General features: G+C 50.5%; 2 protein-coding genes across 2 annotated transcripts in view; one reads left to right on the top strand and one right to left on the bottom strand.

Moving 5' to 3' along the window:
• Positions 1-1,355: 1,355 nt before the first annotated feature.
• ZSWIM9 (zinc finger SWIM-type containing 9) lies at positions 1,356-26,215 on the bottom strand. The gene is made up of 4 exons (XM_029205785.1): positions 25,822-26,215; positions 24,449-24,724; positions 15,670-15,982; positions 1,356-3,911 (listed from the first exon to the last, which is right to left on the bottom strand). The coding sequence occupies exons 1-4, from the start codon at positions 26,004-26,006 to the stop codon at positions 1,722-1,724; spliced, it is 2,964 nt and encodes a 987-aa protein (XP_029061618.1). The 5' UTR covers positions 26,007-26,215; the 3' UTR covers positions 1,356-1,721.
• The window catches only part of LIG1 (DNA ligase 1), a 41,658-nt gene continuing 41,544 nt past the window's right edge, over positions 26,178-26,291 (top strand). Inside the window, exon 1 of the mRNA XM_029205853.1 lies at positions 26,178-26,291. The gene's annotated coding sequence lies outside the window, so the exon portion shown is untranslated.

The raw sequence follows: 26,291 nt of genomic DNA, 5'->3' as shown, positions 1-26,291 counted from the left end.
CCCAGCGACGTGAATGGCTGGATGACCTTTTACATTAAGCTCCTTCGTTGCTACTCAAAGTGTGCTCCACAATCCAGCAGCAACCACGTCATCGGAGAACCTTCCACAATCTTGGGCCCCACTGCAGACCGACTGGTGATTCATCCGTTCATAAAGTTTAAGAAGTGCCGAGCTATTTCCACCTGAATTTCTATCACCTGCAGTCCCCCGCACCAGTTGAGATAACAGAAATCCCAACTCAAACTGCCATGAGTATTAAAATATCTTTTACTTAGGAAGCTGCCCCCCCAACCCTGTAGGGCAGACTTTAGGGACTCAACCAGATGCAGATTTTCTTTTTTCTTTCTTTTTATTTTATTTTTTTGCAGCACGGCTTATGGGATCTTAGTTCCCCGACTAGGGATCAAACCTGGGCCCTTGGCAGTGAGAGCGCAGAGTCCTAACCACTGGACCGCCAGGGGGCTCCCCAGATTTTCCTCATCTCTTAGCTCTGTCATCCTCAATGACATCCTTCATTCTCACATTCTATCAAGAGGCTTGCAAGCAGGTTTAGGCCTAACCATCTCATTCTGGGGCTTCTCCTTAGGATTGAGAGAAACTTTAGAAACCTCCCGCCCTAAGCAGACCCATTGGGCAGGATCAGGCCCCACGCCCATTCGTAAACCAATCACTGGCATAGTGGCCGAGATTGGCATGGACTAGTCACTGGAGGATCCACGGATGTTGGCAAGCTGTTCCCATGGCATACTGGTCCAGGCAAGGGAGGATGAGGCCTGAGCTGCCATGAAGATGGATTCATTTTGGGTCCCTGCATTCCGTCAACATTAGGGCCTGTTGATAGAAAAAGTCAAGGAATGCTGGACCATCTCAATTGCCCTCTGGGTCTGGGCCTCCCACCCTCCCCCACAAGCCAAGAACTCAGCACAGAAACCAAAATACTGTTTTATTCCAATCTTGAAGCACAGAAGTCCAGAGGGGTCCCCTCCCCCACTGCAGGGCCGCCAGCCCATCCCACCAGACTCCCAGGGCCCCTCTTATTCTGCCTCTTCCGGGAATGACCAACCAGAAGGTGAAGGGGATCCAAGACTCCAGGCCTTAGAGAAATCCCCAAGTCATTCCCCTCTCGTTTCTTCTCTCCCCCCTCTCCCATTCCTTTCCTTTGCCATCTCCTTTTTTTCTTCCCTCTCCTCCATCCTTGTCTCCTCCTCCCATCCCCCACCCCCCTCTCCTTTCCTCCCTTCCCGTTTGTCCCCATTTCTTCTCCATTTCTGCCTCTTGTCCTCTCTCCTCCATGTCTGTGTCCCCTTTGTCTTTCCTCCCCTTCCCTCTTCTTCATTACCCCCCGTTTTTCCCTCCTCCTGCCAGGTTCTCCCCACAACCTGGTGTCCTCCCCTCCCCCAGCTTTATCCCCTTCCTTCTCCTGGCCGGACCTGACCCTGTCTACACCCTCTCACCACACATTTCCTCTCTGGAGGGAAGCCCTCAGAATCCACCCTGGTCACCACCATCTGCCACAGCTGCGGCTCCAGGACCTCCGAGACCACACCGTCTGCCTCCCCTCGGACCCAGAGAGGCAAACTGCCCAGATGAAGCCGCTGGATGCCCCAGGAGGTGGACGGGGGGACTGGGGTGGCCTCCTTGGGCTCAGCCCCATTATCTTTGGGATCGAAGGATGCCCTCCCGCCCCCACCGTGGAGGGTGACGGGCAGGCGCGAGCGGGCTCAGGGCTCGGGGGCTCTCCCCCAGCAATCCCTGAGCAGGTCCATGTGGAATAAGGCTGCCCCTGTGAGCAGGCGCGCGGCGAAGAGGTGGCGGCAGGGCAGACGCCGGGCGGCATGGATGGAGCAGCTGCAGCGCGTCAGGGCTCCGTCCAGGAAGAAGTCCGAGGTGCCGTCCTTCAGGGCAAAGCCAGCTCCTGTCCAATGGAAACCGCGGGTGCCGTGCTGCCGGGCGAAGGCCAGCTCTTCGGCCACCAGCTCTGCCAGCTCTGGCCCGCAGGCCGCTCGGAACTTGGCCAGGGGCTCCCAGTCCACTTCCTCCTCCTCCGAGGGGCAGCAAGGCCTCTTTGATTCCCTGGGGCCTTCTCCTCCGCTTCCTTCCTGTGCACTCTCTCCGGCCGCCAGGTACATCCTCCCTGTCACTGCCCACTCTGAGTCACCCTCCAACACAGTCCCCACGGGAGTGCTGCACGTGGCTCCATTCCCCAGCCCTAGACGGCCCCCTGCTGTGTCCCCACACTCCATCCCCTGCCCTCCTCTGCTCCTGGGGCCCCCAGCCTGGGCTCCCCCTCCATCTCCATTCTCCAGGCCTGTCACCCTTGTGTCCCCCAGCTGGACCAGAACTACATCCTCCAGGTCCCTTCTTCTTTTGACACCCAACCTCACTGCTCGCTCTTCGCTAGTCTCTGGCCCTCTCTGCCTCACATCTCCCCCTTGGGCCCCCCTTAGGTCTCCGTTCTCGGGGACCAATTCCGAGGGCTTCTCCACATGGACCCTCCTCCAGTTTCTGACCTCCAGCCCCCTTTCCTTCTCTGCTTCCAAATGCAGCCCCTTCCAGTCTCTGGTTTTCAGTCCACTTACCCTCTCATCGTGCAACTGGGCCCCCCTCCAGGAGCTCCCGTCAAGACTGCTGGCTCTCTCATAATCAAACAGGGTCCCCCTCCCGTCTGGGGTCTCCAGCAGCCTAATCCTTCCATCCTCCAGCTGGGCCAGCCTCCAGGTATACTCTTCCAATCCTCTCAACCTCTGGTCCTCCACCTGGGCCCCCCTCCAGATATAACCTTCCAGACCCCAGTCTTTCTCACCCTCCAGCGGGCCCCCCCTCCAGTCTCTGATCGCGGGCCCTCTCAAGTGCTCGTTCTCCAACTGGGACCCTCTCCAGACACTCCCCTCTAGCCCTCTCACCTTCTGGTTCTCCAAGTGGACCCCTCTCCAGTCTCGGATTTGCAACCCTCTCCCCTTCTCACTTTCTACCTGAGCCCCTTCCCGGTCTCTGGTCTCCAACCCTCTGGCCCACTCCTTCTCTAACTGGGCTTCTCTCCTAAAACTTCCTTCCTTCCGCGCCCCGCCCCAGTTTCCGGTTTCCACACCCTTCATCCTCTCGTTCTCCACTTGGGCTCCCCTCCCCAGCTCACCCTCCAGCCAAGCGCCCCCATCGTCGGACACATCCGGCGCCGCCTCCCCAGCCGCGTCGGCCCACTGCATGGCCACCAGGTCGCGCAGGCACTGCGCCACGCTGCGCGAGGGGCTCAGGCGGCGCAGCAGGCGCCGGCGGTGGCCGCGCACCAGGGCGCACGCGTCCAGGTCGCGGGCCGCCTCGAAGGCGCGGAAACGCACCCACATGTCCCGGCGCGGCGCCCAGTTGCTCTCGAAGTAATCGACGAAGGCGGCCGGGCCGTGGGCGCGCAGCTCGGCCAGCGCCTCGGCGTAGGCGGCGGGCGACAACGCGCCCGCCAGGCGACACAGGCGCGGCCACAGGCCCGGGTCCTCGCGGCCGGCGCCGCCCAGCTCCTGCGCCTTGCTGAAGAGCGTCTCCAGGCCCTGCGCCCGGCAGATCTGCACGCGCGCGCCCGGCAGCAGCTGGCGCACGGCGGGCAGCTGTGCCGCCACTTCGGGCCCGGCCGTGAGGCAGCGCACACGGCCCTTGACGTCGGGTGCGCTCTGCAGCAGCGAGGCCAGCGCGAAGCGCAGCAGGCTCGGAGTGCCGGGCCGCGCCACGCAGCAGGCGGCCTGACGCGCGCGGCCCGCGCCGTCCACGCACAGCACCGCCAGCAGATCCAGCGCGCCCTGCAGTCCCGGCAGCCGGTCCACCAGGAGCATGCGCGGGAAGCGCCGCAGCATCGCCCGGGTGCGCGATGTCAGGAAGAACACGGTCTCTACCACCGCCTGGTCCTCCACGAACACCAGCTTCACCTGCGGGCGGGGGCGGAGAGGCGGGGAAAGAGGTCAGGAGGTGCCCTGGGTCGCCCCGCCCACGATTTTCCCCCCTGGGGAAACGGGACTCTGTTCATTCATTCTTTCATACGTGCGTGCATTTCTGACCAGCAGGAGGCAGTGCAGGGGAATGATTAAAAACGCGGATTCCGGATTGCCTGGGTTTCCGATGCCGGCACCACCGTCTAAGAGCTGTGTGGTTTTGCCCACTAGACAGCCTCTCTGAGCCTCAGTTCCCCCTACTAGGAACTGGGTATTCATTCCTTCCTGCGGTCAGAGGCACTCTAGGGCAGTGGTTCTCAAAGTATAGGTTCTGGAGCAGCAGCGTCAGCATCGCCCGCTGGGACCTTGACAGAAATGCATATATTCTCAGGCCCACCGCAGCCCTGCTGAGTCAGAAATTCCCGAGGAGGGGCCCAGCAATCTGCTTTGACAAGCCCTCCCGGTGATTCCCACACGCGCTCAAGTTTGAGAGCCACTGGTCTAGAAGTAAAACGCATAGACTGTGGAGCCAGATTGCTTGGGTTTGAGTCCCGGCCTCACCAAAGCTTTTAACTACGTGACTTGAGCTCTCTGTGCCTCAGCTTCCTCCTTAACCTCCTCCTTTCCCAGTTTCCCCTTCTGGGAACTGAAGAGTCATTCTTTCATGCATGGAGTGTTGAGTCCAGCATAGCGTCTGGAGCCAGACGGCCTGGGCTGAGGCCCTGGAGCCCCCATTTCCTGGCTGTGTGGCTTTCCGCAACTTCCCCGACCCCTGTCTCATTTGCAAAATGATGATGAAAGTGTGATTGGACGGATGAAATGAATTAAAGGATTTGGGACGTTGCCTGGCACAAATATTAATATTATTGAACAATACTCACCCAACAAATAGTAAGTGATCTTGAAGTGTTCCTTATTACCATAACTACCATCCCTGCTTAAAGACCACGTGCTCGTGAAGGTCTTCTCTGACCAGCCCGTCTTAGCGGACACCACAGCTCTCTCTGGATGCTTCCGGCCGTGGCACTTACCACCCTGAAGCGTGTTCCATCGTTTTCTGCTGCTTTGCTTATTGCCTGTTTGCCCTCCCTAAGATGTAAGCCCCACAAGGACATTGCTTCATTTAACTTTTGCATCCCTTGATGCTTTGAATGGCTCCTGGCCTGAGCCACAGCTCAATACATCCCGAACAAGTGAGTGAATGAATGTGTGAATGTGAGAATGTGCGGTGATATCCACTGGCCGTGTCTCTGGAGTGGAAGTTCAGGGAATCCTGGCTTGGAATCCTAGTTCTGAATCCTGGTTTTGTCTCTTCCTAGCTGTGAGACCTCCGGCAAGTCACTTTCCCTGGCATTTTTTTTTTGGCTGCGCCGAGCTGGCTTGTGGGATCGTAGTTCCCCAACCAGGGGTCAAACCCGGGCCCCTGCCAGTTGAAGCGTGGAGTCCTAACCACTGGACCGCTAGGGAGTTCCCTCCTCTGGCATTTTAGCTTCAGTTTCCTTTTATGCAAAATGGGAATATATGTCTGTTTAACGCTTGCGGTGAGGCTAAATAGAGATTATCCGTGTCCAAAGCTTGGAATGATGCCTGGCATGTATCAAATCCCAGCTATCATTACCATCTCACTTGAGTGCTCAGCAACATTCAGTACAGTGACCCTGTCCCCTTTCTGGAACGTAGGTCTCTTTTGGCTTCTGTCACCCTGAAAAACTCGTGGCTTTCCTCCTTCTTCCCAGCCATCTCCTCTGCACTCTCCTTTGCTTGCCCCTCCTCCTCTGCTCCACCTCTAAATGTTGCTGTGCTGCAGAGCTCGTCCAGGCTCTCCCCTCTCCTCTCTCGTCTCTAGGCTCAGCCAAGGTGATCTCATCCAGTTACATGGCCTTTAGCATCTCTAAGCTGATAACTCCCAGTTCTGTATCTCCAGGCTCCAGACCCACCTACTCACCTGTCTCTGCAGCAACATGGACTCTTAGACAGCTCACTTGTCCCTTGAGACTGATGGCCCGAAGGCACCCTTGATTCTCACTCCCCACCAACCTGCCCCTCCTCGGTCGGCTGTCTCTTCCGCAATGGCTCCACCACCCACTTTACAGCTCAGGCTCCGGCACTCAGGGCTGATTCTTAGCTCTTCTGCATGCAGCCCATCCCCAAATCCTAGCGGCGACCTTCAGAATCTGACCCCTTCTCCCTACCCCCACGGCCACTGGTCAGAGCCATCACCATCTGTCACCTGGATTATTGTAGCCGCTTCTGCCTGGGGTCCCTGTCTCTCCCTGTCCCCCACACCGCTGCTGGGGGGCATTTTCAAGACTGACCAGATCAACCCCTCCCCTCCTTAAAAACCTTTCCCAGAATTTCCCATCACCCTTCAAGTCAAATCCAGAGTTCAGGCCACAGCTGTGCACTGGGCGATCGGGCCCTTGGGCCTCATCTCTGTCCCTCTCGTCTGCCTTGGCCTCAGCCACTCTGGCCTCATTATTTTTGCACAAAAGCCACTTAATGGGGTAGGGAGATTAGCAGCGATGAGCTAGGGTCCCCTATACCAGGCAGACGGCTAAGACTGTTTCAGCCAGGCCCTGCAGAGCTGGCCCACAGCTGTAGAACCAGGATTGGAATACAGTTTAAACACAGATCTCTCCACAAACCATTCTGCCATAATCGGACCTCGTCCTATGAAACCAGTTAAAATGCAATGCACAGTTCTCCACTTTCAAGACCAAAAAAAAAAACAAAAACAAAACCCAAAAAGCCAACAACAACAAACCAACTCTATTAAGAAAAAAAAAAAAAGTCCAGCGGAGTCCAAAAGGAGCAAGAAAATTGCTTTCCTCACCCTAAAATTATACATTCAGCATTTTAAATAGAAGAGGCATTCAATAAATTTTATAGAAAAGCCTAGTCAGCTTACCACTGAATTGGTTACAATATCACTATCATTTTTTTCAACCATCATTAATTTTTACACCTACTATTACTTTATGATTTAATTTACCTTAGCAGATATTTCCATCTAGGACAGTTCTGTCCAATACAGTAGCTATTTATATTTAAATTAAGATTTTAAAAGATATAAAAATTAACTTGCTCAGTCACACTGGTCATATTTCACTGCTCAACAGCCACGTGAGGCTAGTGTCTATGGGGCAGTGCAGATAGAGGACATTTCCATCACCACAGAAAGTTCTATTTGACGGTGCTGGTCTAGAAACTAACGTAAAGATAAAAGTCATCGGATGTTAACTAGACTTACTGGGGTGATCATTTCACAGTGTATACAAATATCAAATCATTATGTTGTACACCTGAGGCTAATAGAATGTTATAGGTCAATTACATCTCCAAAAAAAAAAAAAAGGATAAACAACAAGGTCCTTCTGCATAGCACAGGGAACTATATTCAATACCCTGCGATAAATCATAATGGAAAAGAATATGAAAAAGAATGTATATATATATAACTGAATTACTTTGCTGTACAGCAGAAATTAACACAACATTGTAAATCAACTCTACTTCAATTTGAAAAAAAGAAAATTTTAATAGGCATAATGGGTTAGAAAAAAAACCTTACATGTTTCTATAGTATTAGGTAAGTTCTTACCTTTTTCTCCTTGGGAAAAGGAATAAGAGAAAAGTAAAAACAGCAAAACGTATTTGCCTTGAGACTTTTCTGGAGCTGGCCAGCACTTGCCTAATTAAAAGCTGACTTTCATTCTTAAAGAGAAAACTTAGATTTCTGATCTTGAGTTTTCTTTCTAAAGAGGGCACATAAGCTTTTCTTGCACAGCCATTTGTTCATTAAACGGCATTTACTAAGCACCTACTGTGTGCTTGACACTGTGTTAGCCTTGAGGAGAGAGAAGGGACTGAATGAGGCAGGTGCAAGTCCTGCCCTGTTGCACTGGCCAAGTCTCCATGAACAATAACACAACTAGTGTTGCTTTCAGCCGAGAGGCCCAATGACTGGATAGTTAAGGGTTCCTGGATCCTGGAGCCAGACCGTAGGGATCCAAATCCAGGTTCTTCCTCTTACTAACTGTGAGGATGTATGCATCAGCTGTGTGACTTAGGGAAAGTGTCTGAACTTCTCTGTGCCTGAGCTGTTCCCATCCACAAAGATGGGGAGTGTAACTGCATTGACCTTATAAAGTTGTTATGAGGATTAAATGGGCTAATCTGCATGAAGCATGGAGATCAGTGCCTGGCACGAGGTCAGTGTGCATTGAGTGATAGCTGTTATTATTATTATTATTATCATCTGAGTGTGGAGGACATGCTAAAGAGAAAGGCTAATGGGACAGAGGTTGGTGTGTGGTTGCTTGTGGGATCTTAGTTCCCCAACCAGGCATCAAACCCAGGCCCATGGGGCAGTGAAAGCGCCGAGTCTTAACGACTGGACCGCCAGGGAATTCCCAGTGTGGGGTCCTCTGACTGAGCGAGGGTGATTGCTGAGAGGGGACCATTATTTTCCTTATATTGCAGATAGGGAAACTGAGGCTGAGAGATTCCAGGTTTGCAGTAAAGGATTAACTCAGCAGGTCTGGGTTGTACAAACCCCACACCTTCCAAAGAAAGGTCTGGCTCTTTCCTGACTCCTAGGAGACAGCCTCTAAGCCCTTGGAATGTCCTGCCCGATAGAGTGTCTTTGTTCACTTGAGGGGCTTGGGCCACTCTAAATAGTCTCTTGATAACAACTGGTTTATAGTGGGGGCCTCGGGCTTGACCTCCAGAGGGGCTGGAGACTGAGGTCAGCCACCCAGGCAGTCATATCTACATGACCAAACCCCAATAAAAACCCTGGACTCGAGGCTCGGGTGAGCTTCCCTGGTGGGCAATACTCCGTGCGTGTTGTCACACACTGTTGCTGGGAGAAATAAGCACTGTCCATATACCTCCACTGGGAGAGACCACTGGTCTCTCCTGGACCCCACCCCATGCGCCCCTTTGCTGATTGTACTCTGTATCCTTTCACTGTAATAAACTGTAACCGTGAGTATAATGGCTTTGCTGAGTTCTGTGAGTCCCCATTGAACCTGAGGGTGGTCTTAGGGTCCCTGACTACACCAGGGAAGTGACTTGCTCCAGATCATGGTGCTAACAAGCAGTAGGGCTGGGATTCAAGTCCAGGTCATAAAGGGTGGTGGGGGGGGGGAAAAACAAGGTGTGGACGGAGATGTGTGGGTGACACTGGAGGGGTGTGGTGACATGTGATGAAGGTGGGAGGGGGATACATAAATGAATGAATTTCTCTACCAAATATTTACTGAGCAAATCAGACATGCCAAGTGCTGCTCAAGCACTGAGGAGGGCCAATAAGACACCTCTGAGTGGGAAGAGAGAGCCTGCAAACGAAAGATGAATAAATATGAACAGGAGATTTCACGTGTGTAAAGTGCCGGGGAGAACTAACCCCCCAGTTCCAAGGCATTAACTCTTTCAACCTCCACAACAATCCTGCACAACAGGTCCTGTTATCACTACCCCCATTTTTCAGATGGGGAAACTGAGGCACAGAGAGGTTCAGTTGCTTGCCTGGGGTCACACGGGTAGTAAACACCAGAGCTGGGATTTGAATCCAGGCAGTTTGGGCCCAGGGCCTGTACAGCTGACCACTAGACTCTTCACAAAAGTGATCACACGGACCTGACACACAGGCTCCTGGGTTGAGGCGCAGAGTGGATGGCGGGGCACAAGCGGGGATGGAGCAGCCCAGGGAGGAGCAGACTGGAGGATGGGAATGATCGTGAGTACCATCTTAGACACACAAATCGGTGGCACAGGGATGCATTAACCATAGACCAGATTCCACAAATGTGGACATCAGAAACCATGCCACACAACGCTCCCTACCCACACCTCTTCCTATATTCAGGCACACAGCCTCCTTTTTCATGTGAACAGAATAATACTATTCTCTAGACTGTTGCCCCGCAAAAAATGAGGGAATAAAAATAATAGCTAAATAGCTAAACCATATAGAGCTTCCTACTTTCCGGGCACTGTTCCTTACACACACACACACACACACACACACACACACACACACACTCACCCTCACACAACAACCCTAACAACTATGATGTAGTGTCTATTATTATCCCCATTCTATAGATGAACAAACCAAGGTCTGGAGAAGTTACATTACTTGTTCACAACTTACTGGATGTTCCCCAGCCAGGAAATGGCACAGCTAGAATGTATATAAAGTTTTTAGTGTATATCTGTACAAATAAAATCAAGTTTTTAGCTGCTACTGTATCATCCCCAAAGTGGCTGGCCTGATGTAAAAATAGGCTATTGGACACAGAGAAGATTCCCTTGGGGAGCCAGGAAGAGGCAGAAAGGCTGAGACTGAGTCACAAGAGTCCAGGGTAACTACAGAGCAGGGGAAACACAAGCCCCAGATTCAGATAGGGCTCTGGGAGACCCTCAGCGAAACAGCTCTATAAGCCTGTGGTTGTCTTTCTCCCTGTGCCAAGTAATGGTGGGTTTCTCCTGTCCTGGGCACTTGGCAGGACTGCATCTCTCTGCCCCCCTGCAGTTCTCCACGGTCACGTGACTTGCTTTGGCCAATGAGCAAGAAATAAAGTTCAGTGAGGTAAGCCACTGAGATTCCAGGGCTGGTTGTTAATAAGGCAAAACCCAGGCCATCCTGACTGTCACATCTTAGGACACTCATCGCTCATCCCGAATTTTTCTTTTCTAGAGAGAAACAGATCAGTGTGGCACATTGGGACTATTGTCTATTTTTTATCTTCTCTTTTAAAATGAATTATTCAAATGTGCCAAAATTCACAAGGTCCCAAAGTCAAATGATAGAAAGCTATCCAGCACTGGGTCCTCTTCCTACTTCTATTTTCTAACCACTCTGTTGCCATTCGCTATTCTTATGTCCATCCACATCTCTTGCTGTTCTTCTAGATTTTCTTTATGTGAATACAAGCAAGCCACCTTTATATTCTTATTTTCTCCGTTTTATACATACAATATACCATGTACATTGTTTTGCTCCTTGCTTTTTTTTTTTTGTAACCGAGAGATCTGTTCAGATCCGTTCCTAGAATTGTTCTCACTCTTGCTTAAAGCTACATAGTATTCCAGTTATGTAACCATTACCCATGGGTGGGGTTTGGTTGTTTCCAATCTTACTTTCACGAACCCTGGTGATTAACCTTGCGTGGAAATCATTCAGCGTCTGTGCAACTACATCTGCAGGATAAATTCCCAGCGGTGGGAGAGGGAGTGGTCAAAGGGTGAGCGGCTTGGTCATTCTGACAGATATTGACAAAGAGGCCTCTGCTGAGATTGTACCAGCTGACCAGTTAGTATTCTTAAAAGTAGCACACTCAGAGCAACTTTCGCCTTTCTCAGAAGCCAAAGCGTACACATGAGAGAGGGCTGCAACGTTTCTGTGCAAGATCCATCTCCACCCAGAAAGCCAGTTGGCTTGCTGGTTACCCTGGAGCCTGCCACAAAGGAGATGGGATTAGATTCCTCAGCCCATCATCACGGCCTCAGGGCAGATTATAAAAGGTCTTAACACCTCCTTGGCTGAAGCAGCCACTCAGTCTTGCCCACAAACGGTGGTTGTGGCTTTGGGGTACACTCTTCTTGTCTGACCCCCTCCCAAGAGCAAGTGAACGACCTCAACGCAGGGGGTCCCTGGCATTCAGCTTCTCAAATATAATCGCTCCTTCAGGAAACTGCTGGAAGCAGAGAGAATAACACCCAGAGCTCTTTTGCTATATCTTATAAGTGAAAAAAGCCAGGTGAAACTTCCGTGTAAAGGTGACAGACTGAACACATCCTGCTAGTTTCACTCCTTCCCGACCTTCAAGTACCTCTATAGAAAAGGAATTTTTTTTTAAAGTTATAGAGGCATTAGGAAAGGAGACAACAGGACCCAAACTTCAGAAGTTGGAAAGCAGATGGACAAGCTGACCACCGCTCCCCCCAACAAAAAAGAAAACAAAAGCAACCTCCCCAAAAAACCCCATCAGTTGGGACCAGCAGCAGAGTCCTCAAAAGGAACTGGCAAACCCTGGCAGTGTGGGGAGGTTAAAACAAAAGATATGAGGGCTGTTTTAGAAGCAGTTAGATCTGTTAAGCTTTTTCTCACCCCCAGGTGGCTGGAGATTTATTCTGTGGAGGCAGTAAAACAGAGAGGGTTGCTGGCCCTGGGGACATCGGGCCCATCTGCTGGCGGGGCAGGGGGGAGTGGTAGTTCTGTGCATCTTACTGATGGAGGGCCAGCTCCCCAGCTCTCTTCCCCAACGTGGATCCCAGAAGCTGGCAGCCTGGCCTTAACCTGCCAGCCAGCCAAGTGGTTGGAGTTTTCTCAGGGGGATTTGACCGGCCCCAGAGGAAGAACAAAAGATGCTACCATCTGGCACGCCCCAGTATACAAAGCAAGATGCAAAAACGTGGGTATAATGTGCAACCTTGCTGGGGGAGGGGACAAGGGGAAATAAGGTTAAAAATAAAGACATGCAAATGTATCTGTGTATAGAGCTGTGCTGTTCCATCCAGAAGCCACTAGCCACATGGGACTGTCGAAATTTCCATTAATTAAGTTAAATTAATAATTCAGGGGACTTCCCTGGCGGTCCAGTGGTTAAGACGCCATGCTTCCACTGCAGGGGGTGCGGGTTCAATCCCTGGTCGGGGAACTAAGATCCCACATGCCGTCCATTGTGACAAAATAAATAAATAAATAAAAATAATAAAAAATTAAGAATTCAGTTCCTTAGTCATACTGGCCATATTTCAAGCACTCAATAGCCACACCAGCTACCCTACTGGACAGCGCAGACACACATCATTTCTAGCATCACAGAAAGTTTCACTGGACAGCACTGGGCCATAGAACAGAAAGATATATAAAAGATGGATAAGCCACTGATACTCCAGCGGCCTCTGAGGAGGGGCCCTGAGGGGCAGGAGGTGACAAGGGTACTTTTCACTACATACCCTTTTGTACCTTTTGAATTTAGGACCATGTGAATGTCTTACATATTCAAAAAGCCAACTTAAATTTTTTAAAAAAGGAATAACCCTTTCACTGGTCTGTCTCTTGGTTTTCTAGAACTTCTTCATTTCTTTTTAAAAATATTAAGGTGGGCCAACATATGACTCTGCAGTCCCACTCCTGGGCATATATACTAAGAAAACTCTAATTTGAAAAGATATATGCAACCCGATGTTCATAACAGCACTATTCATAATAGCCAAGATGTGGAAGCAACCTAAATGTCCATCGACAGAGGAATGGATAAAGAAGATGTAGTATGTATATGCAATGGAATGCTACTCAGCCAAAAAAAAGAATGAAATAATGCCATTTGCAGCAACATGGATGGACCTAGAGATTATCATACTAAGTGAAGTAAGCCAGACAGAGAAAGACAAATACCAAATGATACTTATATGTGGAATCTTAAAAGAATGATACAAATGAACTGATATACAAAACAGAAATAGGGCTTCCCTGGTGGCGCAGTGGTTGAGGGTCCGCCTGCCGATGCGGGGGACAGGGGTTCGTGCCCCGGTCCGGGAAGATCCCACATGCCGCGGAGCAGCTGGGCCCGCGAGCCATGGCCGCTGAGCCTGCGCGTCCGGAGCCTGTGCTCCGCAACGGGAGAGGCCACAACAGTGAGAGGCCCGCGTACCGCAAAAAAAAAAAAAACAAAACAAAACACAGAAATAGACCCACGGACATAGAAAACAAACTTATGGTTACCAAAGGGGAAAGGCAGGGGGAGGAATAAATTAGGAGGTTGGGATTAACATATATACACTACTATATATAAAATAGATAACCAACAAGGACCTACTGTATAGCACGGGGAACTATACTCAACATTTTGTAATAACCTATAAGGGAAAAGAATCTAAAAAAGAATAGATATGTATATATGTATAACTGAATCACTTTGCTGTACACCTGAAACTAACACAATATTGTAAATCAACTATAATGCAATTAAAAAAAATTAAGGTGGGGCAAATCACAGATCCAGGAGCCAAACTTGGTTTAGGGTAGATTTCATGACAGCGTCCAAACTGGGCGTTAAAAGGATGATCCCTTGACATTGAAGGCTTTCCATTATGAATATGCTGCTTCTTGCAGGGGCGACCCTACATAGGGTGTTTCCAGGGTAGAGCTAGAACTGACCGGGAGGGGCCCGAACCTCATTTCCAAACTGGGGAATAGCAGAGTGGTGAAGAGCATGGCCTTGGATCCAGACTGTGTGGGTCTGAAGTCCAGCTCTGTGGTTAAGTAGCTGTGTGACCTCGGGCCAGTTACTGGCCCTCTCTGTGCTTCAGTTTCCTTATTTGTAAAGTGAAGATGAGAATGGTGGATTCCTTTCTCATAGTGTGCTAGTGGTATTTAAATGGATTACAATTTATAAAGCACTGAGGGTAGTGCCCAGCACGTAGTAAGTGCCTGATAAACATTTCCTAAATTATTATCAATACTATGTATGGATAGAGGGCTGGGTTTCTGTTGGTGGCTTGAAAGAGGGCTAGTTACTGGGCATGAGATGGAGATGGGGTGAGTGCTGTGGACTTGATTCTGGAGAGTGGGTTCACACCTCATCTCTACCCTGAGTTGGGACCTCTTCCATGCATGAGAGAAAAGCACAGCCCGAAGGAGAAACCAATTTTCTTTCTTTCCTTCCCTTCCTTCCTCCCTCCCTCCCCTCCTTCCTTCCTTCCTTCTTTCCTTCCCTCCAAGCCCACCCTAGCCCTAAAGTTGGATCAAAGCAGCAGAAAGATTCCTCGTGGAGGAGCAGTATTCTCACCGTTCCTCCAGCACATGGATCTCGTTCCAGCCTCTGAGCCTTCGCACTGGCTCTTCCTTCTGCCTGGAACTCACTTCCTTCTGAAGACAGAATGGGGGATCCCCTCCCTCCAGTCTGTCTCCTTTGCTTCACCATCATGTCCTCACAGAGGCCTTCCCTGACCACTCACATTAAAATAGCACCCTTACAATTGTCCACGCCCTCGCCCTATTATTCTTTACTATTCTCCTCTCCAATCCATCGTATTATGTCATGTAGCACCCTCCCTACTAAGACATGATCTGGGTGGTGGGCACAGGGGTGTTTTTAACTTTGTGAACACTCACTAAACTCTATACTTATCATTTGTGCATATTCTATGTGTGTCGTTTCAGTTAAAAACAAAAATTTTTTTTTTTAAATAGCACTTTCCATCACTCTGGATCCTCTTCCTCCTAGCCCAACCCTAATGACCTGATACCATATTTGGATGCGTCTATGATTGGTTTCTCCCCGGACCTGCAAGGTTGTAGTAGCCAATCGCTGCAAGTGGCTATTTACATTTCAATTCGTGAAAATGAAATACCATTAAAAAATTCTGTTCCTCAGTCCTACTGGCCGCAGGGCAAGCTCCCAATAACCACGTGTGGCTTCGGGGCTACCATACTGGACAGCGTGGAATCACAAGGTATTCGCATCACCGCAGAAAGTTCTAGTGGAGGGCGCTGCCTTAGGGGATGAGTTCTCTGAGGGTAGGGACGGGGCCATATCTTGCAGGCGGCCGCCCCCGACCACCACCCCATGCCTCGATAAATCTTGAATGAATACGCGAAGGAATGAATGAAAGGCGTGAATGGATGAGTGGGCGGATGGATGAATGAACGGCCCGCGAGTCTTGGGCGTGCCTCTCCGCAGCCGCGCCCCGCCCCCCCCCGCCCCCTCCCCTCCGCCTGCCTCTCCCGAGACCCCACCTTGGCCTCGGGGTCGGTGCGGAAGAGCCCCTCGAGCACGTGCAGGGCGTCCAGGACTCCGTGGTCGCGGCCCTTGCAGTAGGAGAGCAGGCGGCGCACGTCGGCCGGGGCCACGAACTGCTTGGAGATCTTGTTGGTGGTGCGCACGGGAAGGCAGGCGTTGGCCAGCAGGTGGCCCGGGCGGAAGTAGTAGGCGAACTCGAGCGGGCAGGCCGGGTGTGAGTGGGTCAGCTGGCACTCTGTCACCACGAGGCGGTCCCGCAGCGGGCTCAGCTTGACGATGATGAAAGCCGGGCAGCCGGGCTGGGGGGACCTGCGGGAGGAACGACCACGGCCGCCAGTCACATCACCCTGCTGCCTGCCCTCTTCTGCCTTCTCTCTCCTCTCTCCTTTATTCTTATGATTTTTGAACATTAAGAATTGTTTCAAGGAGGGGAAGGGATTCATTAGGAGTTTGGGATTAAAATATACACAGTACCATATATAAAATAGATAACCAACAAGGCACTATACTCAATATCTTGTAATAACCTATCATGGAAAAGAATCTAAAAAGAAGAATACATATATAACTGAATCACTTTGCTGCACACCTGAAACTAACACAACATTGTAAATCAATTATACTTCAATAAAAATTTTAAAAAAATTGTTTCAAGCATAGAGAAGAGTAGAGGGCCTTAAGAATATGCCAGCTCTGTGACCTTGGGCAGGTCCCTTCAGGTCTCTGGGCCTCAGTTTCCTCTTAAAAGGGAATAATAATCATCATACCTTTCTCATAGGGTCGTTGTGAGGATTAAAAGAATTGATACCTGGAAAGCACTGAAAAACACTGTCTGGAACATGGGGGAGCGCTGTATGTTTGCTAGAATTCTGCACCCACCACCCCCAGCTCAATTAAAAGTGAATGCATAGTTTATTATACTTACCTCAATCAACTTTAAGAAATAAAACATTTCACATACTCCTGTATCCGCTTTGATTTAGTGATAACAACTCTGCAAGCTGAGGCCTTCTGTGAACCCTGTCCTAACAAAGTCCCCTCCCTCCTTCTGACCCCAGAGGTAGCCGCTAACCAAATTAGGTATTGAGCATTCCCACATATGTTTTAATGTATCTATAAACACATGCCACGGAGCAACTAAGCCCATGTACCACAACTACCGAGCCTGCGCTCTAGAGCCCGCGAGCCACAACTACTGAAGCCCGCGCACCTAGAGCCCGTGCTCCGCAACAAGAGAAGCCACCGCAATGAGAAGCCCGTGCACCGCAATGAAGAGTATCCCCCGCTCACCACAACTAGAGAAAGCCTGTGTGCAGCAACGAAGATCTAATGCACCCAAAAATAAATAAATAAATAAATATTTAAAAATACACGTTTAAAAAAAAAAAAACAGTGGAAGGTATGTTACCAGATTTTAAAACTTTGTACACATGAAAAGGGGCTCAAACTCATTAGGCATCAAGGGAATACAAATCAAAACCCTAGGGTGGTATATATACACAATGGAATATTACTCAGCCACAAAAAAGAATGAAATAATGCCATTTGCAGCAACACGGATGGACCTAGAGATGATCATACTAAGTGAAGTAAGTCAGACAGAGAAAGACAAATACCATGTGATATCACTTCTATGTGGAATCTAAAATATGACACAAGTGAACTTATTCATGAAACAGAAATAGACTCACAGACATAAAAAACAAAGTTATGGGGCTTCCCTGGTGGCGCAGTGGTTGAGAGTCCGCCTGCCGATGCAGGGGACATGGGTTCGTGCCCCGGTCCGGGAAGATCCCACATGCCGCGAAGCGGCTAGGCCCGTGAGCCATGGCCACTGAGCCTGCATGTCCGGAGCCTGTGCTCCGCAACGGGAGAGGCCACAACAGTGAGAGGCCCGCATACCACACACACACACAAAATTATGGTTACCAAAGGCAAAAGGGGGGAGAGGGATAAATTAGGAGTTTGGGATTAAATATACACGCTACTATACATAAAATAGATAACCAAAAAGGACCTACTGTATAGCTCAGGGAACTATACTCAATATCTTGTGATAACCTATAACGGAAAAGAATCTGAAAAAGAATATATATATTGTGGGTAGCTGAATCATTTTGCTGCACACCTGAAACTAACACAACATTATAAATCAAGTATATTTCATTAAAAAAAAAACCCCCCCAAAAAAAGAAAACCCTAGGGAGAGGCCACTTTACACCAGCAGATAAAAGAGACTGATAACATCAACAGTTGGTGAGGACGTGGAGCAACTGGAACTCTCAGATGTGGTTGATGGGAGTGTGAAATGGTACAGTCACTTTTGAAAAACGGAGTGGCAGTATCTACTGAAGCTGAGCATGTGCCTCCTCTGTGAATAGCATTTCCACTCAAGATAAATGCCTGCAGATGAGCACCGAAAGATGTGTACTAGAATGTTCATAACGGCACCATTCATATTAGCCAAATACTTGAAACAACCCAAACACAGAATAGAATAGGAAAACAAGTTGTGATATATTCCTAAAAATAACGTACTAATCAACAATAAGAATCAACAAACCATTACTCTCCCCCCAAACATGGATGATCTCACAAACATGCTGGATGAAAGAAGTTTGACACAAAAGAAGACCCACCACATGGTTGTAGTTTATAGAAAGTTCAACAACAGGCAAAGCTAGCCTCTGCTGGCCAAAGAGTGGACAATGGTTACACTGAGTGGTTATGGGGGGGATGGTGGAGGGGGGCTTCTTGGCACTGGATGTATTCTGTCTCTTGTACTGGGTGCTGGTTACATGTGCATTTTACTTGGGGAAAATTCATCAAGTTGTACATGCAGGATGTGTGCACTTTTCTGAATGTGTGTTACACCTTTTTTAAAAGTATACTTGGGGGACTTCTCTGGTGGTCCAGTGGTTAAGATTCCGTGCTCCCAAAGCAGGGGGCCTGGGTTTGACCCCCGGTCAGGGAACTAGATCCCGCATGTCACAACTAAGACCTGGCGCAGCCAAATAAATAAATAAATATTAAAAAATAAATAAGTAGAAGTTTACTTGGGAAATTTTTGTTTTCTAGCATGATGTTGGGCGGAATGACAGCCCCCCCCCCAAGGATATTTACATCCTAGTCACAGGAGCTGGGCAATGATACTGGACATGGCAAATGGACTTTGCAGACATGATTAAATTCGGATCTTGAGATGAGGAGAAGATACTGGGCCCAAGGTAATCACAGGGTCCTTATAAGGGGAAGAGGGAAGCAGAAACGTCAGAGTCAGAGAAAGATTGAAAGATGCTACGCTCTTGGCTTTAAAAGTGGAGGAAGAGGCTGCAAGCCAAGGAAAGTGGGTGGCCTCTAGAAGCTGGAAAAGACAGCAAAACGGATTCTCCCCTGAAGCTTCCAGAAGAAACGCAGTCCTGCAGACACCTTGATTTAGCCCAGTGAGACCCGGGTTGGACTTCTGACCTTCAGAGGTGTTAGGTCACACGTTTGTATTATTTTAAGCCGCTACATTTGTAGTTATTTGTTACAGCAGCAACAGGAAACAGATATAAGCATCCCACTCTATATATCCTTTTGTAGCTTGCTTTTTCACTCCTCAGCTCTTCAAGACTTTTACATTTCATTACTTGATGCCTAATATTCCACTCTGCAACTCCGCCAACTGTTATGTTGTCTCCAGTTCTCCCTTCTTACAAACAACACCTGAGCGAACACTCTCTTATACATCTCTTTGTGTGTGAGCAAGTCTGTCCCGAACAGTGGTTTTCAAACTGAAGGGCATGGCCCATCACCTAACATCAATTTAGGGAGTGACATCCAGCATGGCAGAAAATGAAAGAGCGCCGCAACTACTGAGCCCACGCACCACAAACAGAGAGAAGCCCGTGCGCTGCAACGGAAGATCCTGCGTGCCACAGCTAAGACCTGCAACCAAGACCCAATGCAGCCAAATAAATAAATATTTAAAAAACAAAAACAAAACAAAACACAAAAAGAGAATAAAGGAAAAGAAAATCAGAGTATATTTCCCTGATAATATTTAAATTGGCATCTGTTGTCTGAAAGCAGGTCCATGTTTCTCCAAGGGGAGGTGAGATCAGCATTTTTGGTAGATTTCACGTTTATAGAGCAGGGGTCAGCAAACTTGTTGTGCCAAGGGCCAGACGGTAGATATGTCCTGTTGCTATACTGCAGACACAGCCATGGGTGATATGTAAATGAATGGGTGTGGCTGTGTGTCAATAAATCTTTACTTACAAAGATGAGCTGCAGGTTGCATTTGGCCCAAGGGCTCCTAGTTTGCCAACCCTTGTAACATAGACCATCTGGGGCCCGGCATATAGTTAAGAAGCCTGGCTCCCAGGGGGTAAATGCCAGTAGTACACCCCACCCCCAAAATGCTCCTACGTTCTTTCTAAACAGTCCCTGAGGAGGGGGATCCTTCTTAGGATCCACCCTGAGAACCTCCAGTCTAAATACTTAGGAATTGTCTTTGTTAAGTCAGAAGGGGATCCTTGACACACCCCTCTTCTCCTCTATGCACAGAGTAAAACCCTGGAGCCTGACAGATTTTAAAAATCTACATAAGCATTTGAGACTTTTTGCCTAACTTAAAGTAACAAAAATAATGCAAATTCAGAAAAATTGAAAGTGTAAAATCATTCTAAATAAAATACAAATGTGGAGCCACCATGATGGTATCAGATGCAACTCAAACAAATTTCCAACACACAGCCGTTTCTGACCTACCAAAATGGCAAGTTCATGGGGTTCTACCCAGTACATTTGTCTAGAAAAATTCACGGGCTTTGGGGAAACTCTCTGGTTTGACCTCTTTGGGCCTGGGTGTTTCAGCCCCTAGAACAAACCCCCGCTCAGGGGAGCTTACCTCTTCTGGGAAGCCATGCATCTTACCAGAGAATGGCATGTCCCCCCTGTGGGTTCCCAGTATCCCACACAATGGTCTACGGCAGCCTCAATAGGCCATCTCTCTCCATCTATCTAGGGGAATAATACCACCCCCACCCCCACCCCCACCCCCGTAACTGTAAACTCCACTTGGGCAGGAATTTTAGTCTGTTTTGTTTACTGCTCTATCCTCAGCACCTAGAACAGCTCCTGGCCCCTGGGAGGTGCTCAGTTCAGTAAACGAACGATGAGTAAATGACTATATCCCCCTGTCTGAAACCCAGGTGCCCAGGCATACCACTGATCACTCATCCCACCAAAACCACCCATCACAAGTCCTATCATGTCTTTTAAACTCTCCAAATCATCCACTTTTTTCACATTTCCATTGCAATCATCTTACTGTAAGTTCTCTCCCTCTTCACGAAACATCCTTTCCCTTCGTCTAGTTAAGTCCTACTCATCCTTCACAGCATCACTCCTCCAGGAAGCCTTCCCTGACCATCCCCAGGCAGATTCCATCACATATTGGGGTGATGATTTGATTGATGCCCATCTGTAATGAATGTTCCCCACTGAATGTGGAGTACTCCCACTGAAATCCCAGCATCTAAAACATATACACCCTGCACATAGTAGGTGCTCAAAACGAACCTCTTGGATGAATGAACAAACACATGGTACCTAGGACCAAAATATCCTTAGGGTGTCGGCACATTCAACTCTCATATTAACGATCCATGAGTGAAATAAAGAGAGAGAAGAGGGAGGGAGAGAGGAAGAGGGAGATAGAATGGTAATTAAAAACATGGGTTTTGTGGTCAAACTGTGTGGGTCCAAATCCTGGTTTCCCCTCTTAGTAGCTGTGTTATCTTGGGAAAATCCTTTAACCTCTCTGTGCCTCAGTTTTCTGGAAATTGGGGCTAATAATAATACTGACCTTGCAGGGTTGTTGAGAGGATTCAATAAGAGGATTAAATTATGTATATGGTCAGAAAAGGGGCTGGCGCCTGGTAAACAGTTAAAAAAGTCGCTGCTATTTTCACACATCTTTTTTTCTTCTAAAAGTACCATTGCTAGGACTTCCCTGGTGGCCTAGTGGTGAGGATTCCAGGCTTTCACTGCTGTGACCTGGGTTCAATCCCTGGTCCGGGAAGATCCCGCAAGCCACGTGGTGCAGCCAAAAAGATTTAAAAAGTACTATTGCTTTGTTTTGCACTCCACTTGTCCATTTCTTCTGGATCTTTCAGGTTCTCAAGATCTTTGTGTTTCCAAAGGCTGGTGTATGTTGGGAAAGGTTGGCAATCCTGTTCTAGCAACGGAAGTGCCGTGAGAGGCTGGGGGAGAGTGGGAGAGCGCCAGAGCTGGCGGGGGGAAGAGGCAGGGATGGTGATTTGGAGGTCACTGTGCAACCTCCAGGAAAGGCGGAAGGAGCGGCTGGAAAGATGGCCCTTCTGTGAGTTACCTGGACCCTAGCTCCAGCCACCTGCCTGGCCTCTGGTTTCTCTACTCCAGTCCATCCCCCATGAGACCCCAGAGGGTCTTCCCACCCCCAGAGCTGACCCTGCTCACAGCCCTCCCAGGGGTCCCCAGTGCCCTAGGATAAAGTCCCAGCCCTTGGACTCAGCCCCGCAGGTCTGGGCCTGACACCATGCCAGCCACATGTCCTGCCTTTTCTAATATACTAATTCTCCAGACTCTGTCCTCGGTCCCTGGGCTGTGACACTGGTCAGGCCCTGCCTGAGCAGCTAGAGGGATGGAGGGGCTCAGAAGTGATGGGCTCCCCAGCCAGGGAACATCCCACTGTCCACCCAGTCACCAGGCCCGAGCCCAAGGCACTGTCCTTGCCTCCTGGCTGGCCTGTCACTCCCTCCCATCCCTTCTGCCCCCTGGCTCCCCTCCAATATTTGTAGAGGGACAGTGCCTGCATGTAATATGTGCCATGTGTTTAAGTCAAATACTGTACATACACAAATATATAAACAAAGAAAATCCTTCAAGGCTCCACTTACTGGTCACCTCTTCCAGGAAGCCTTCTAGATCCACCCTGGAAACTCTCAGTAGAGCTGACCATTCCTCTTTTATCCTCCTCCATCTCCCTCTTCAACATCTTTCTCACTACTTAGGGCCATTTTTTTTGTGGGGGGGTGTCTTTGTCTCCTACATTAGATCCTGAGCTGCTCAAGGGCAGAGACCTGCTCTCTGGGTTCCACACGCCCCTCGAAGAGCATGCACACAGTAGGGACTCAGCAAGTGTCTGTTGCTTTGCATTGGGTTCTGTTAACAAGGAGAGATTCCAGATTGGGCCTAAGCTTCCGGCAAGCTCTCGTGTTCTAGGTATCTGGGTGATGATGGGTGTTTGATCCTGTTCTGCTTCTGGATCTCCAAGTCTGTTTCCAGAATAAGCAGTGAGTAAGCTACTGAGAACCGTAATTCTCACAATAAATGTTTAATTAACTGGTACCGAGTGCTCACCTGGGCTCTCTTCTGAATGACTGGCATGTATTCGCTCATTTAATCCTCACAAAACCTACGCGATCAATACTATTACTTCTCGCCTTTTCCCAGGGAGGCAGCTGAGGCCCAGAAAGGGGACGTCACGAGCTCAGTGTCATAGGCTGATCAGCAGTAGAGCCATGGTGGGCACCCAGGCTGCCGGCTCCCTGGTCTGTGCTCTTGACTCCTGTAACAGCTCTCCTGTACCCAGCCGCCCCGTGTTCCAGGCACTGGGTAAATGCCTTCCTGCTCACGGTAACCTCTTAACAGCCCCGCGAGGCAGGTACTGCGCTAACCCCCTTTCAGAGATGAGGAAACTGAGGCTTGGAGATGTGAAGTCCGTTGCTCAAAGAGACCCACCCAGGAAGTTGTGGAGCCGGTCTCAAGCAGCCAGCAGGCAGAGCCTGTGTTCTTAAGTGCACCCCTCTGTCCGTGGCTCCCACCCACGGGTCTCCAACTCACACACAGACAGGGGCCAGACAGGCAAAACAAGGATGTAGCAAAGGATGAGGTGGCAGAGAGCAGGGGAGTCTGGGGCCAACCTGAGCGCCAATGCCCCGTCTAATTGGGGTGGCCATCTGCCACAAGAGAACAAGGTCTCAGCCTCTTCCCGAGCTTGAAGGGAAGCTGGGAACCCAACATTGTATGGGGAATGTTTAAAATTGGGGTCAATTAGAACACCCCTGGCCACTTGGGTATGTTTCCTAGCCCCCTTGGATTCCTCAAGCCCTTTGTAGCGTTACAGTCGGAGGGAACTATTTGTGACCTTGTTCATATCATGTCAGTCTTCTGTCCGGTACGAAAGTTCCAGAAGGGCGGGGAATTTGTCTGTCTTGCTAAACTCCCCACTCACCCAAGTGAAATATCCCTAGTTCCCAGCATGGGACCTGGCCCTGTATTTACTGAATGGATGGATTTCTTTTTTTTTTCTATTTTTGTCCTGTGGCTTTCTCTGCAGCTCAGCCTCTGATCTCTTTGTAGGTGTCCCAAATCTGGCTCTCACCTGTTTTTCTGGCTGGCTGGTGTCTCTGGTGCCATGTCTCCATGTTTCTGGAATTTTCTTTTTTAATGTCTCTTGGGTGTGTGTGTCTATCTCGCTCCCTGCCTCTCCACGGGTCTCTGTTAAAATCCCTAAGTGGAACCCACCCTCTGTCTGTGCCTCGGTCCCTCCAGCAAACTGGCTCTGTCTCCATCTCAGGAAGCTTCCCTCCTTGACCCTCTCGGCTTCTCTTCAAGGTGTATTTAGCGGTTTTAGTTGGCACCTCTCCCCTCCCAGTCTCTGGGGTGAGGGCTCACTGCCTCCCCCTCCCCCGGGCCGCCCTTCCCCCCCAGCCCCCAGCAGGACAGGAGGCTCAGCTCACGCACCCCACGGCGGGCCGGCTGGGCGCGCGCACGTCCTTGCACACCAGCCGCACGTAGCTGTACTTGAGCACATCGATGAGAGTGTAGAGCGGGGGCGCGCTGGCCCAGCGGCAGCGCGCCAGGTGCATGGAGCTCTTGACGAAGAAGAGCGCCAGCCGCTGTTGGCACCACGCGTCGAAGAAGCGGCTGAACTCGGCCCATGAGAAGAAGGCCCTCTCCCGCAGCTCCTGTTCCTCCTGCCCCGTTGCCGTGCCGGGTGGGGGCTCCATCCTGGGGCGCCTGGGTGGGAGGGGTGGGGAGGACACGCGGGTATCAGATCCATCCCCTCCCAAGGCGTCCTGCTTCCTCCATTCTCGGCCTGCCTCTTCGGTGCTGATGCCTCTATCCAGGTGGGGCCTGGGGCGGGATATACCCGTTAATCTCTATACATGAACCTCTAGCCCATCTATGGTCTCCTTCCACCCCCCTGCTTTATTCCTGGGACAGCTGGAACCTGTCATCCTGATCTCTAACTCCAGTTCTGGTCACCTCCTCCATAAATGTGATCCCTAGGCACAGTTGGGGTCCCTCTCCCAACATATGATTCTTAAACTCAATTGTGGACACCTCCTCGAATGTGTTCCCGGCTTCCAGGTAGGACCTCCTCCCCTTCCAGATGTGCCTCCTACATTTGGCGGTAACCTCTAGTGCCTCCATTCATCTGGAACTCCCCCTTCCATGAGCGTACACAGGGGCTATAAGCCACATCCAGCTGTGCCCGCCTCTAAAGATGCTCCATCTCCGGACGTGCTCTGCACATCCAGTCATGGACCTCTCACGCCCAGTCATATTCTTCATGCACCTGTGGCTCCCTCCTCCCCAGATGTGTCTCAGATACTGGGCAGATGTTGCTCCTCTCCAACATGTGACCCCTATATGGGTTGCCACATCCAGCTGTGCCTCTGCTTCCCAGAGATGCTCCTATATCCAGACTTACTCCCCACATCTAGTATGGCCCCTACGCGTACAGGTGTGTGCCCCATTCACTTGTGGCCAATTCTCAGAAGTGTCACCAATATTCATCTGTGGTCCCCACCTGCCCAGATGCACCGCCCAGCCCAGCTGTGGCCCCCTCCTCCCATCTACATCTATCATCCTCCCCCAGATATGGGTCCTCGTCCTAGCATGGCCCGTCGTCCTTAGATGGACTTCATCACCCCAAATGCTCCCCCACGTCCAGCTGCGCCTCCCTCCTCATGAAGCCCCTCCCAACCGGCTCCAGCTTCCGCAACCCCTCCCAGCCCTGCCTGCCTTGGCACCTCCCATCCCGGCTGTCCCACCCAGCTGTGCCTCTCCCCTCCCCCAGATGTGCACCCTTCCCGCCCCTCCCCACTCACCTACCCGCCCCGGAGCGGCGTCCACATCCCACAATGCCCCGCGCCGAGGCCCGGCCCGGCCCTTGCTCCCGGGATACCCCGCGCGGCCTCCCGCCTCTCTTCCCGCCGTGCGTCGCGCAGCGGCTTCCACCGAATCTCCCTTTTCCCGCCGGTCGCTCCGCAGACCGCCAGCCACACCCACTCATCCAGAGCAACAGAAGGCTTGGGGCTGTTTCCCAGCGTGCTCTGCGGGAGGGCTTGCCCCACTTCACCCCCTTTCCTGGCACTCTCGCGTCTTGGAGACTACAACTCCCAGCGTCCTCCGTGTGGCGGCGGCGCGGACGTCGCCCGGCCCCGCCCCTCAACTCGGCCCCGCCCCCGCCCGCCGAAGTCTGCGCGCGAAGTCCGTGGCGCGAATTTGGGACTGCAGTGTAGCGCCGAGCGGTTCCGGGTGTGACGCTCAGGACAGCGGCGCGCGGGCTCGGCGCGAG

This window comes from Monodon monoceros, unplaced genomic scaffold (assembly GCF_005190385.1).
Source record: "Monodon monoceros isolate NGI ecotype Baffin Bay Population unplaced genomic scaffold, NGI_Narwhal_1 Super_Scaffold_10, whole genome shotgun sequence".
Classification (NCBI taxonomy): domain Eukaryota; kingdom Metazoa; phylum Chordata; class Mammalia; order Artiodactyla; family Monodontidae; genus Monodon; species Monodon monoceros.
Note: the sequence above shows the minus strand (reverse complement) of the source record. Positions and strands in the feature narration are given on the sequence as shown.